General features: G+C 53.9%; 1 protein-coding gene across 2 annotated transcripts in view; it reads right to left on the bottom strand.

The window, feature by feature from the left end:
• Positions 1-14082, bottom strand: part of NUP210 (nucleoporin 210) — a 105300-nt gene that overhangs the window by 13140 nt on the left and 78078 nt on the right. For both annotated transcript variants that reach the window (XR_012011492.1, XM_072784974.1), the window contains exons 25-31: positions 13754-13933; positions 11575-11655; positions 10375-10506; positions 9146-9304; positions 6075-6166; positions 3613-3787; positions 2055-2230 (exon numbers count right to left, since the gene is read on the bottom strand). Coding sequence is in view for 1 of the 2 variants with exons in the window: in XM_072784974.1 (XP_072641075.1) it covers positions 2055-2230; positions 3613-3787; positions 6075-6166; positions 9146-9304; positions 10375-10506; positions 11575-11655; positions 13754-13933 (995 nt within the window). In the remaining variant the exon portion in view is untranslated. The remainder of the gene's footprint in view (positions 1-2054; positions 2231-3612; positions 3788-6074; positions 6167-9145; positions 9305-10374; positions 10507-11574; positions 11656-13753; positions 13934-14082) is intronic.

Consider the following 14082-nt stretch of genomic DNA (forward strand, 5'->3'; position numbering starts at 1 on the left):
CTAGGCACAGGAGGGAGAGGCAGGCTCAGTCTGAGGGAAGAGGTCCCAGGCTCCAGAGGGACAGGCACGCTGAGTCCCCTGCCAGGTGAAGCCAAAGCCTCTGGCTGACTGTGGCCCCTGATGTCCCTCGGGCTCAAGTTTATCCAGCAGCTGCCAAGATCTGAGGTCACCGCAGGCCACACGAACCAGGCCTCCTCTCCTCTTCTGTGGGAGGAACCCATGGCCTGCAGCTGACGTGGCCCGTAGCGCATCCCCCACGTCCCAGGGCAGGAAGGTGGAGGCCGAGGGGCAAGGTGAGCTGCCCAGGCCCTTCCCGACAGTGAACCGGGATATCTCGGGAGGCACCACCTCTGCCCACTGGCTCATCTGTAAAATGGATTTGATGATGCACCTGCATCCCAGGCTTGCCGTAAGCATTAAACCAGGTTGGTAGCTGTAAAGCACCGAGACCAGCAGCTGGCACATGGTGAGTGCTCAGTCGACACCAGCCAATGGCACTCTGATGGGAAGGCCTGGACGGGCAGGCCTCTGGGGTAGGGTCTCTGGCTTCATCACTTTCCTCCACTATGCCTTCTGATTCCAGAGCCCTGACCCGTCTCCAGGAGAGACGTGCTCCTACCACAAAAGGGCCAGCAGGACCTCTGTGCTCAGGGGCTGGGAGGACCCGGATCTACTCCCTCCAGGGCAGCCGAGGTCCCAGACAGATGCATGGCCCCTACCACATGCAGAGAGGCCACAGTTTGCCAGAGGCCTTCATGACTTGGGGCTCAGTAGGTGGCCCTGAGGACGAAGACATGGTCCCCACATGACAGGTATGGAAACAGGCCCAGAGTGGTGAGCTGCCTCACCCGTGGAGGCCCCACAAAGGGCAGAGCTGGGGCTTGAACTGGGTCTCACTCGAGGCTTCCTTCTCCACCATGCTTCGTCTCCTATGTCTGGCCCTGGGTATGCAAGCAATCGGGGCCACAGCTGGTGCAGGCCTGGGGGGAGGCCAACTTGCAATGGTCACCCACACCTGGATATGATCCTCTGCCCCCAGACTCCCTAGACTCCGGCCCCAGCTATCTTCCCTCCCTCTGTGCCAGATGCTTCTCTGTCCTCTTAGCTGTTCTGTATGCCCCTGGGGCAGTAGTCCTCAAGCTTTAGAACTGCCCAGAGGCATCCTTACCACACAGACTGTTGGGTCCTGTAAACGTGCATTTCCTAGGGCTCCCCAGGGCTGCTGGTGCTGCTGGTCTGGGAACTACACTTTGACACTCAGTGCTCCAACAGACCCAGTCGGAGGTTTCACAGGCCTAGACTGAAGCCACGGCTCTCCTCCTGCTGTGGACAGTGCCCTCTCTCCTCATATAAGGCCTGCGGCCACAGGTATAATAAGAAAGAGCCCAAAATGAACTGTGTGTGGAAGTACATGGGACCTGGTATTCAGACCCCACTTTCTGCCTGTGTACTGTGGGCAACTGGCTTGACCTCTCTGGGCCTCTACAAATGAGCTACCGGGAGGAATTAGCAAGATGTCATGTGGAAAGGCCTGTACATAATAGATGCAGTGGATGTCAGATTTCTTCCTCACCAGCACTGGAGCACTGGAAGGTGTGCACCTTGTGGGGTGACCAACTTTCATAAAGCCTATGATGTAATTTGCATCCACTGTTCACAGAGCCCACGAATGGCCGGGTTGGTTGCATCTCCCCTGCAGTCGGCCGTCACAGGTATGCAGAAGTCTCACCACAAGCCCTCCAACCACAAACCCTGACACCTGTGTCTCGCCTCCTGTATACCAGGAGACATCACCAACAGCTTCTCACGCCACATGGTCATAGAGACTCTCGACCCTGCTTTACCCTCCCTCTTGCCTCCTGACCGAGTGCAGTGCTTCTCCTCGTGGCCCTGCCAGCATGGCACATCCCCTCCTCTCAATAACTGCAGGTAACAAGGCTGTCCTCTCAGTGGCACTAGTCTGTCCAGTTGCCACTCAGCCACCTGCACAAATTAGATCCAGGTACAACCAAGACTCACCTTCAGGTGAGAAATGAGTGTCACCTACACCCTACCTGTTGGTTGCAAAGCTGAGGACCGAGTTGTGAGCATGGAAGATGTCGCCGGAGCTGTCATGGAAGTGGACCGTGAAGGTCACAGTCATTCCCAAAGGCACGGCTGCCAGAGCCTCCTTGTTCTGAGTGTGCAGGGTGGGGCTCATGGAGATCCTCAGGTAAGAAACAGGAGACACCTGAGAACAATGAGCGGGTGTGGGGGTGACCGCACTGGGGACCAGCCTCCCTTCAGAGGAGGTGCCTGTCCCCAGCCGGGCCCTGCCTCAAGAAGGACTGGGGGTGGGGTGGGGGCTGGATTGACTCAGAGGTCACAGAAAGAGGAAAGGCCTTGGCCTCCTGAGAGCCCCAACCTAATGACAAGATTCCCGCCTTCCCACACAGCAGGCTGGCCTTCTGAAAACAAAACCCAACCAACAGTAGTCAAAACCCATGACTTTGAAAAATCATTATTCTCATTTGTAAAAATATCCCCAGGGCTTTGAATGTTCAGTTTCTTTAGGAAACCTGGCCCTCTCTGGGTGTTTCAAGTGGAAGTAATGCCCATTTGAACTGCAGAGGAAGCATTAACTGGGAGTCACTGTGTGCCTGCTGATGGCCCAGGGAAAAGAGGATGGGGAGGAGGGAACCTGAACTCCAGAGAGCCTGCCCTTGGTCCCTGAACTCTGACTAAAATCTATCCAGAAAGCTCGCCCCTTCAAAGACCTGATATCTTGGTTAAAGATCAGTGGGTGCCGTGACCGGTACACAGCTGGTGCTCCACACATATCTGCTGAAGTAGGATGAGCAGTGAGTCCCTTCCACTTACTCAAAAAAGTAGGATGGAGGGTTCCCTGTAGGGCACCCACCTTCAATCGAAAAAGCATTTATTAAGGAAGCAGATCTGTGACCGAGGTAAAAATCTCAGACTTGAAATACTGCATCCTACCTATCACTCGGGATTCAGAATGTGGCTATGAGGAGATGGAGGAGAGAAGTTCTTGGGACGGATCCCAGGACACCTGGCACTAAGGAGCATGGAATGGCAGGGGGAAGTGGGAGGCGTTGTGATGCATATGAAGGACACACATGGGCTAGGGTCCAGATCTTGACTCACTGAGTGACTCACTTCTATGGTGAGTCTCAGTTTCCTTGCCTGTAAAATGGGTCACTGAATTGTCTGTCGTTACATACGTCATGCAAGGATTTCAGCGCCAGGGATCTAGCACAGGCAGCCAATGCTCATAGGCACTGACCCTGTTCCAGGTCCCAGCTACCCAATCAGGACACTGGGGCACCAGGCCCAGCAACTCACAGACCTCACTGGGCCTCAGTTTCCCCATCTGTGAAATGAGGCCATTGAAATCAATCATCTCCAAGGACCTTCAGCTCTGACATCCAGGAGATGCTATTGTTTTTCCCTCTGGGACCTCTGCCTCCACGTTACTCTTTAGTAAATTCTTAGGTACAATTTCCCGGCTGGAAGGTGAATAGGTCCATCTTACCCCCACGAGGGGAAAGCTTTTACCTCAACACTACTGCTTTTATTCCTACTCCAAAGAGGAAGAAAACACGATCCTACCTTTACAGCAAAGATGATGGTTTGGTTGGCCCCGAAATGCTCCTGGGCAGTCACTTCGATTGTGGACGTCCCAATCACAGGCCCTGACATCAGGAAGCCTTTCTCGTCCACGTGTACTACAGGAACCTTCTCGGGCCCATCCAGGACGCGGTAGCTCAGAGATGCCGCACCATCCCTTTGGAAAACACACAGACCCAGCTTTACAGAGCGTGGCAGTGGGAGAGGTCGTAGTGAGGTGCCCGGCAGCCATCTGGGCTTCCCGCAGGCTCCTGGGAGGACAAGAAGGCCTGATCTTGGCCCCCACGCATCAGGACCTGGGTGGGCTGCCTGACTACGGCCTCCTTAGTCATCCATCGGAAACCTGACTTGGAAAACGGACGGTTCCAAGGAGAGCGCTGCTTCTGGGAGAAAAGACTGAGTGCTGAGCTCCTCTCATCCTTTGTAGGGGACATTTGCTGTAAAAGATGGTTTCTGGGGCAAATGGTTTCTCATTTCCCGACATGAGGCAGCCTGGCACAGTGGAAAGAGCATGGGGCTCTGAGCTGAGCAGAATCTGAGCGCGGTCCCAATGCCCCACAGACAGCCATGTGCCCTCAGGCACCTTGAATCGCCTCTCTCTGCCTCGTTTTCCTCCACTGTGCAAGGGAAGCCATGGTCTTGTCCTGTCCTATTGCCAAGGGCAGGGACCAGGACGAAAATGGGCTGCTTGCTCAGCAAGTGGTCTGTAAAGCTACTAATGATCTGTACTGGGTAGAAGACAAATTCCAGTGTTTCATATGCTCTCTCATGTTTATTATATAATAAAGCATCAACAGGAAGGAAAGGTGTTCAGCCCCTAGGATGAGCCCCCTTTACCTTGCTGTTTGAATGCAGCTCTACAGACCCTCCTCAGATGACATCACATAAATGTTATTGCTTCTGCTTCAACTTTCTCTCCTATCACCAATCCCTTCTGTGGAACCTGCAGAAGTCCTGTTCACCCTTCAAGACCCAGCTCAAGGGGCGCCTGGGTGGCTCAGTTGGTTAAGCATAGGTCATGATCCCAGGGTCCTGGGATGGAACCTTGTCTGGGGCTTGCCACTCAGAAGGGGAATCTGGGGCAGCCCCAGTGGCCCAGGGATTTAGCGCCGCCTTCGGCCTGGGCCTGATCCTGGAGACCTGGGATCGAGTCCCGCGTCGGGCTCCCTGCATGGAGCCTGCTTCTCCCTCTGCGTGCCTCTCTCTGTCTCTCTCTCTGTCTCTCATGAATAAATAAAATAAAAAATCTTAAAAAGGGGGAGGGGGGAATCTGCTTCTCCCTCTCCCTTCCCCCTTGTTGTGGGCTTTCTCTCAAATACATAAATAAAATAAAATTTGAAAAAAAGAAAAAAAAAAAAAAAAAAGACCCAGCTCAAGCATCTCTGTCTCTGACATGCCTCCCTTAAATCCTCACACAGAAGGCCCCTCTTTGGGATACGGCTTAACCATTATACATTACTTTATTTTAAATATTTTATTTATTTGTTCATGAGAGACACACAGAGAGAGGCAGAGACACAGGCAGAGGGAGAAGCAGGCTCCTCGCAGGGGGTCCCATCTGGGACTTGATCCCAGGACCCCAGGATCACGACCTGAGCCAAAGGCATATGCTCAACTACTGAGCCACCCAGGCATCCTTATACCTTGTTTTATTGTTGGCCTTCTCATGCTGTACTTCTCTCTTCCCCACTAGAATGCCACCCAACTCTGTTCTAGGAGCCTAGCATACAGCCTAGCGTTTAGACACTTGTGGTTGAATGAACACCATGTGTGTGTTTCATGCAACACGCAGGTACTCCTGTGGTCCTTACAGCCCCCCACCTTGCAACTGCACTTCACAGTACCTGCAACACGCAGGTACTCCTGTGGTCCTTACAGCCCCCCACCTTGCAACTGCACTTCACAGGCAAGTCATTGCTACCAAAGGTGCCCCATGTGAATGCAAGGTAGGAGTTATGTTTGCAGATTTGCTTGTGCCTTGAAGACACCAATGTGCGTCCCCATCGAGTGGGGATCTTGTTAAGTGCAGTCTGGAGTGAGGCCCAGGATTTGCATTTTAACCTGCTCCCAGGTGATGCTCATGCTGCTGGTTCAGGAATTACACCCATTGAACAGCAAGTCTTGAAGACAAAAGGGCACTGGAAAATTTAACTCTTCTGAGGTGGTACTTCTTTTCCTTTGAAGTAGCAGACGTGAGCAGTGGGCATTAAAAGCTTTCTGGGTGACAGGGAAGAAAAGATGGGCCCACGGGGACCAGTGATGTGGAACAGCAGGAGAAATCCCTGGTGAAGAGGAGGGGGAATGCAGAAGCCGCACCCACTCCAGACTGAGAAAGAAGCAGTTCGCTTGAAGCATCCACGGGTCCTGACAACTTTGACAAATGAGTCGTCGGACACAGAGCGCAGCTTCTCAGCCCTGCTGCAAACAAGCGCTGAGTCACGTACCTGTTTGTCTGAAGCTTTATAAATGAGTTGGGTGACATTAGTATTTGTTCTGCTTCTATTTCAGGGTGCAGCAGCAGCAGTTTTTCGAATACCTGGAAAAGAGGGCGAGTTCTGTCCCCTGGGATGCACTGGAGTCATGTCCAGGTCCCTGCTCCCCTCCTGGCAGTGAGACCAAGGGGACCCAGAGATGAGAAGCACCACTGTGAGCATCTGTCAGGTGGCAGGTGAGGGAAGGGCTGGCTTTTTTTTTTTTTTTTTAAGACTTTATTTATTTATTCATGAGAGATACAGAGAGAGAGAGGCAGAGACACAGGCCGAGGGAGAAGCAGGCTCCATGCAGGGAGCCCCATGTGGGACTTGATTCTGGGACTTGAGGATCATGCCCTAGGCCAAAGGCAGGCGCCAAACCACTGAGCCACCCAGGGAAGGGCTGACTTTTCAGAGAGGCCAAAGGTGTGAGAGAACAAGCAGAGAGGCTCATGTTAGCACACCCTGACAGCAGCTGCTTCGTGAAGCCAGGGAGCACGGGGACCTCCCTGAGTTCCTAGGTTGGGAGATCTTTGTGGGCATGGAAGGCAGCACGTGGAATTACAGGGCCTGCAGTCTGGTCCTGCTGCTCCTCACTGTGGTCCTCTCAGAATAACCCCTATTGGCCCCATCAACCCTCATCTTGCCCCCTCTTGTCGTGCTCTCATGGAGGCACAGGGGGTGGAGGCGGGGGTGGGGCGTGTCCATGAACCAGGCCAGCTGATGATAAACCTGGGAGTGTTGGAGCCAATTCGATCGGCACTCCCCAGGAGCCCCAAGGCCTTCCACGGCTCCCCACCCCAGATCTTATGGAAACTCCAGACCCCTCCCTACAAGCACCCTAACTGCCCACCACCCTGCCAAGTCCCTTTCCCTAGGGACCCTTGGGACGACCTCTCTTGGCAGCTGGGCCTGGATGCTGAACACAGCTTTGAGCTCTCCACTGGCTTCTGATCTGATCAGACTGGCCAGAGTCTAGGGGCCCAATTTTCCAAGAAAACCCCTTCCCTCCCAGCACTGCTATGTTCTGATCATATACATAGGCTTAGATTTCTTCATCTGTAAAATGGGTCTAAAACCAATAATCCTTGCCACGTCTGTCTCAAAGAGCTGTGGGATTCATGTGGCAAAGTGAGTGGCACTTCCTGAGTGGTGAATGATAAATGGCCTATGGGAGCCAGATGGGCTCTGGTGTCAAGGAGCCCTTTTGCTGGGCCGGTGGTACCGAGTGGAGCAGCCTCACTGGTTCTGACTTGGACACACGCACACAGGAAATACACCCACAAACGGGTTTCCTCCTGTTTTTCTTAAATGCGTATTCTTCGTTGCCCCTCTTCATAAGGAGGTGAGGGTACAAGAGAGATCTCACTTTCTTGTTAACTCAAGTGTAAGAAAAGCAACAGTGCAAGCACCAGGTACACAGTGACAGACACGTGGCCTCACCATTGGGGGCCCAACGGGGGGAGTGGTGGGGACAGCTCCATCAGGGGGGAGGCTGCTTCTCATCTGCTCATTCAGCCACGTGGCAAGACGCTGTGGCTTCGGGACAAGCTGCCTACCAGATTTTTATACAACATCTTCCTATTTTTAAATATTGGCAACAAATAAAAATCGTTTCAGAGCACTGCATGAGCCAAAGCAAATACATCTGTGGGCTGGATCCAGCCTCTCAAAGTTTCCAATGTGCTCAAACCTCCAATGGCTGTCAGCTAGGGAAACTGAGGCCCAAGGATGTTAAGGGACTCAAGTGAGGTCACAGAATCTGGGAGCTGCAAAGCCCCATCTTTAATCCCGAGAGATACCAGACATTATCTCACTTTATTTTTAACTGGAAAGAACATATATTTGTGTGTATTTGTGTCTGTTTGTGTCTATATTTACCCATGTATGTGTGTGTCTGTCTCTGCACGTGTATGTATGTTTACAGGTCTGGGAGCGTCTGTATCTGTGTGCACCTGTGTGTGCGTGCACATGCGCGCAAATGCAGGCAGGTGAGGGGGTTGCTGAAATGGGTGTTCCTTTCTTTGATAATCTTTACCCCTGATGAGGTAAGTGTCTAGGTTAAAAATGGTTCATTTCATTTGAAGAAGGGGCTTGAATCTGGTTCTCTTCTCATGATATTTAAAAGCCCCTTTTAGTTTTTCTTTGCAATTTTGGGAGACCCCGAGGTTACTGAGTCCCAGATTAGCAGAATGGGGCCCTTGAAGCTAAAAATGCTCTTCAGAAGCAACTTGTCACTTCCCTAGCTTTACAGATGGGTCTCGAAGGACAGGGGAGGTGGGAAGCAGGGTGGAGAGAGAGACACAGGTGCTGAGCCCTGGGTGGGAGAAGAGCTGGTGGGTTCTAGGTCCTGACTCAGTGGCGTACCCCTGGGGGCTCCAAGCAGCGCCCCTCCCCCTCTGAGGCCTGGTTTCCACCTGTGAATCAATGGGTCCCACTGTCTCCCAGGCCGTCACACAGCACAGCCCTCCAGGCCTTCCAGGGCCCACCACCCACTCACTGTGACCTGAAAGGGGCACTTTGACCCGTACCCCTCAGGCTGCAGGCTCATAATCCAGCAGCAGCACCCAGGGCTCCTGCCCCGCTGGCTTCACGGGAGCACCTCATAGGTGAGACAATACTGGGAAGCAGGGGAAGGCGGGTCTGCCTCTGTTAAAGTGCTCTGTGAGCATTTGTGAAATAAACACAGACAATTCAATGAAAGTCCCACTCACGATTTCCCAGCTTCTTTCCACCATGAAGGTGCCTCGGACTCCAAGCGCAGAATTATCTGCTATTTGGGGAATGAATACAGCAAGCTATTTCAGACCTCCAGGCCTCTGTACCCGCAGCTCCTTCCACCTGGCCTGCCAGCCATCCACCCCCAGGCTGATGCCCTCGGGCAGCCCCATCTAGGGGCTCCTGACCCCTGAAGGTGGAGAAGTCATCAGGTACAGGGTAGTAGAAGGGTGAATGTGGGCCCTGATGGCCCCTGGGCGGGGGAGGGCCACTGGGTTGGCACTCGCTTTCCCTCTAACAGTGGCTTCTGCCTGCCTGCCCTTTACCTGGATTTGGATCTCGTCGGTGAGTTCTTTGGCGAGGCCATGCAGCTGCCCGGCTGTGGGGTCCAGAGCCTTCACCACCACCCTCAGCCCGGTCCGGCCTTTCACTCGGCCGTGCACGTTCATGGCAAAGTTGTACTGTGATGGCAGCCGGAGGGAAGCCTGGGACAGACACCAAACACATTCTCAGGGAGGGCCTGGGGCCCCAGTAACCCCGACAGCTGCCTGCCTGTCCTTGAAGGCTGCTGCCTCCCTGCTCTGGCCGGGACCTGCTAACCCCAGCACCAGGGCAGCACGCAGCATCACGCAGTTCACAGGTGCAGGTGGGTCATGTTGGGTCAACCCGGGTGGACAGGCAAGCCTTCTCAGAGCCTTCAGTGTGTGGATTGGGCAATGAACAAAGAGGGATGGTAGGCTTGGCAGTGTTTCCCTAAAAAGCCCTGCTGTTGTGAGATGTCTAGGCTATGGGAACAGTCTGGGGAAGCCCCCTGGTACTGGGGACAGGATCCTCCCAACCACCCTTTCCCCACTGGGCACAGGGAAGACAAGAAGAAACCTCTTCAACCCACCCCCACTTGGGTCCTGCATGACCAAGGTCCACTGGGGGTGGCAGACTGGAGTCACCAGGGCTGGCACCCTGTCTCATTTCCTCCCTGGCTCACTGGGTGACTCTCACAAATCCCTTACCATATATGGGCTCTGGTCAACACAGAGAGGGGGTTAGACCAGGGAAAGGCCAGGGTCCCTCTAAGAAGGGCTAAGTGGAGGGGAGTTTGCTCTCGGGGGTAAATCTGGAGAAAGCCCCAGCACTGCCAGGCATCTCCTCAGAGAGAAGGTCAGAAGTTACAGAGCAGGGACCTGACCAAGAAGGCCCTGTGATATTCTGGAACTCCTGCGACCTCCCCACAGGGCTGCCCTCTGAGGTGGGTTCCTACAAAGCCTGACTGTAGCGTTTGGCAAGTGCGTGCTTGGAGTGGAACGGGCTGTGAGGAGGGAAGCTGGGAGCCCATATTCCTGGACACGAGAGGACTGGGAGTGGAGGAAGGACACGAGGTGAAGATGGTGCACTGGCAGCATTTTCTAGGTGTCCTAAGAGGGCACAGAACGGGGCCAGGACCAGCCTGGGAGTCAGGATGCAGACATCATGTGCACAGATATGGGGATAACCTTCCGCGCCTTGGACACTGGTGCACATGGTCGGGAGGGGGCTCTGGGGGGGGGGGGGCAGTTACCTCGTGGTGTCGTCCCCGGATGTCCAGGATGTCCCGCTTGGTGACGGACCAGTGGAAGGTCAGGCCTGGCACAGCATTGCCAAAGGAGAAAGGGTTCTGACTGTTGGTGATGCCAGTGATGTAGACAGGCATCTGTAGGAGAGGAGCCGGGCCCATGACCACCGGGGTCCCGCAGCCCAGAGGGCCCCACAGAGACCCAGGGCACTGCCTGAACTACCCCTGCATTGCCTGGCTACTTTCCTATCTCCCCGCTGCATAGGAAGCTGCACCCCATTCTTCCCTCACCAGAGATGAGCCCAGCATGGATGTGGGAAGGGTGGTGGGAACAGCAAATGATTAGATAAGAGACAGAGCCGGCCCCTCTGCGCAGTGTCCTTGGGCTGTGGACAATGTCTCACTTGGCTGAAAGCCACCCGCCTTTGTGATGGGAACCCCCCCAGAGCTCCAGGGAGCCTGCAGCCTCCTGAGCAGCACAGCTCATCCTGCCCCTTGGTCCCTGCTCATGGCAGGGGGGCACAGGTGGGATTCCAGGCTCCCTCAATCTGTATTTCCTGAGTGACTGCTAGGGAAAACATGCACGGGAATACTGCAAAAGCTAAGAACAGACTCATGCCCAGCTGCCTGGGCCAATCTCCAGTTCCATCCCTTACTAGCTGTGTGACCTTGGGCAGAGGCCGTAAGCTTTCCACGTGTTCATTTCCTCATCTATAATAGAGAGGTGACATGGGTAGCTACCTCACGGGTTGTTAATGACCATCAAAGGAATTACTGCACAGAAAGCACAGAGTAGAGTACACGCCATATAAACCTTAGCTCCTGATATGTGCCAGGTGCTATTCTAGGTGTGGGAAGGTGGCAGACTCGGAGGTAGGGGGGTGGGGGGCAAAGGCGTCACTCAGTAATCGTGCCAACATGGAACTGGAGAGGGCCAAATGCTCTGCAGACAAGGAGCTTTGTGCTGAGAGACAGAAAACCCCAAGTACCTGGGTGGGGGGGGGTCTGGAGCAGAAAATGCAACCAAAGCTCCTAAAGCTGAAGCTAAGCCCAGGGACAAGCAAGTGTTGAGCAGGAGAGGGAACAGGGACCTAGCAACACTCCCCCCAAGCTCCTCCTGAACCAGAACTCTGAGCCTAAGACTTGCCAAGAGGCTGCTCAGACAGCAAGCACAGCTAGGAGGGGCCAGAGGGGTTCCCGCCTCACCTGGGTTCCCGTTCTCATCCGAGTGATGGGGGCACGGATCCTCACGGCCTGGAGAAGCAGCACCTCCACCTCCACAAGGTCCTAGGGAAAGGGTTTTGGAGTTCAGGCTGGCCGCAGTAGGGCCTATGTGCTCACAATGGCTGTTTCATGAAGGGACCCCTCCAAGGAGGATCTTGCCAAGGCCAGCTCAGCATCCCCTGGCTAGTAGGCACTCACAAGATGCCCAACACCATGTTCCTCTTCCCAAGGCAGCCTGGCTTTGTGGGTGGCTCATCCCGTGCAGATCTGGCCACTGTTTTTCCCGTTCCCTTAGGGGTCCCAGCCTGGTCCTCTGAGCTTCCAGACCTGATTCAGTTGCTCCAGGTCAGTACCATGGAGACTTGGGGGCAGTGGCTGGGGACTGTTCTTCTCTAAGCTGGGTGGCCCTCATAGGACAGGATTCCAGATCCTCCCAACCCCAAATCTAGCATGTTTCTCTATGTATGTGAGCAGGGTACTGTGACAAATGTAGACACGGATAGAGTCTGGTTAGAGCAGACTGTATATCTATCCTCTTTCATTCTGAAGTCTATACTCCCATTCATCTGGTCAAAGATTAACTTTATTAGGCTTCTTTGTAGTGCTACTGACTAGCTGACACCAGGCTACTAAGACCCTTAAGCTTTCTTTGTGTTTGCTCATACCGCACCCACCTTCTGGGTCTTGTGACCTGGGCTAATGCCTGGCATTCAATAGGTACTCAATAAACACCCATCCTCTTCCTTCCCTTTGTCTTTTCCATGGCCTAGTCTCCTTCTATCCATCCTGGCCCCTACCTCAGCCATGGGTGCGGATTCTGTGACCTGGTTTGAACAGATGGGACTGTCCAAACTGGGGACTTCTGAGCAGAAATCCCATACACGTTGTGGACACAAGGGCCTCAAGCTGGGCCCCTGCTGACCTGGGCTCAAGAAGATGGCTTTCAGATGGAACTGGAAGCACAGCCTCTCCATCTGCCAAGGGGCACCACCAGCTCCTCTCCTATTCCATCAGATGGGAGACACAGAGAGAGAGGTGGCCCAGCAAGGTCAGATCACAAAGAGAAGTAGCCGGAAGGGAAATGCATGGCTGCCTGCCCCTCTGGCCAAAGTTCCAGCCAGCTGCCATTTCAGCCACCTGGGCCCCCAGGAAAAGAAAAATAAGCTAGTTCCTGAAGCCATAATCCTTTCTTTAGAAAGGAAAAAAAAAATAGAAAAGAAAAAAAAAAAAAAAGCAAGGCCTCCTTGGTCCTTCATCTTATTCTCCAGGATGTCTATCTGAATCCTGCTCAATGCCACAGGACAGATTTCACATTCCCAACACCTTCTTGTCATCTTTATAAAATCGATAGGTAGAACCAGGGCAGCTACCTTCATGATTCAAAAAGACTTTGTGGTCTAACCAGGATATTTGCAGAGACACTGAAACTCCTGCAAAAGGGAGTAAATCAATGAATTCAATGTCGGATCAAAGTCAGCCTCTCAGGGAGGAGGATGCATCTGCCTCCCCTTCCCTGGGATGGTGCACGCTCCTGCTCTCCTGGGTGCCCTGTGTTCAGATGCCTTGTGAAGTTGGGGGAGCTCATGGACTCCTTCTAGGGGGGGCCCTGAATGCTGGACAAGGAACAAGGTGACAGGTTCCGAAAAGACTGTCCAATAGTCATGTTACACAAAATGATGCTCTCTTAGAGCCTAGATTTCTGGCATGCTGGTGACCACTGCAGCCTCCTCAGAGATGCTTCCACAAGTCACCACAGGCAAAGCATGTCAAGAAGAACAGGAACATTCTGAGCCCTGTTCAGGAAGTGGAGACTCATCTCCTGTCTCCCTTCCAGAGCCCAACGAGTGCCCACTCCCGGGAAACAAGCGACACTATCAGACTTAGAAACCAACTTTCGGGGCGCCTGGCTGGCTCAATCAGTGGAGCATGCAACTCTTGATCTCAAAGTCGTGAGTTCAAGCCTCACAATGGGCGTAAGCCTACTTAAAAGAAAAAAAAATCAACAACAACAACAAAAGAAACCATAGTAAACAGACCTCCTTGCCATCACAGCTGACCAGCTCACCAGCTGCTGGGGGGAGCAGTGCACCCCATCACTAGTGGGCCCCAGTCCAGGGAGGATTTGGAAGCAGCCATGGCCGGCAGAGCCCATGTGCAATACCTGAGACACAATGACGAGCTTGCCGGTTTCAGCATCCACAGCCTGTACGACCCCAGACACGGTGCCATTGCCGACAGCCAGGCCCCGCACCAGCCCCGCGCTGTTCACCACGGCAACGCTCTCGTTGCTGATGGAGAAGAGGATATTGGACTGGGGCTGTGGGCCGCCCTCTGAGGTGATCTGGAGTGGGGAGAAACAGCACTGTCCAATCAGCCCCTGCTTATCCCTCAGAGGCGAGGGCATCGACACCCCCCGAGCTCTCCATCTTTGCCCTCTGATGCCCCCCCGGGAAGGGGGCGGGCATGGGGTGGGGGCAGTGAGCAAGCACG

Source organism: Canis lupus, chromosome 19 (genome assembly GCF_048164855.1).
Source record: "Canis lupus baileyi chromosome 19, mCanLup2.hap1, whole genome shotgun sequence".
NCBI lineage: Eukaryota > Metazoa > Chordata > Mammalia > Carnivora > Canidae > Canis > Canis lupus.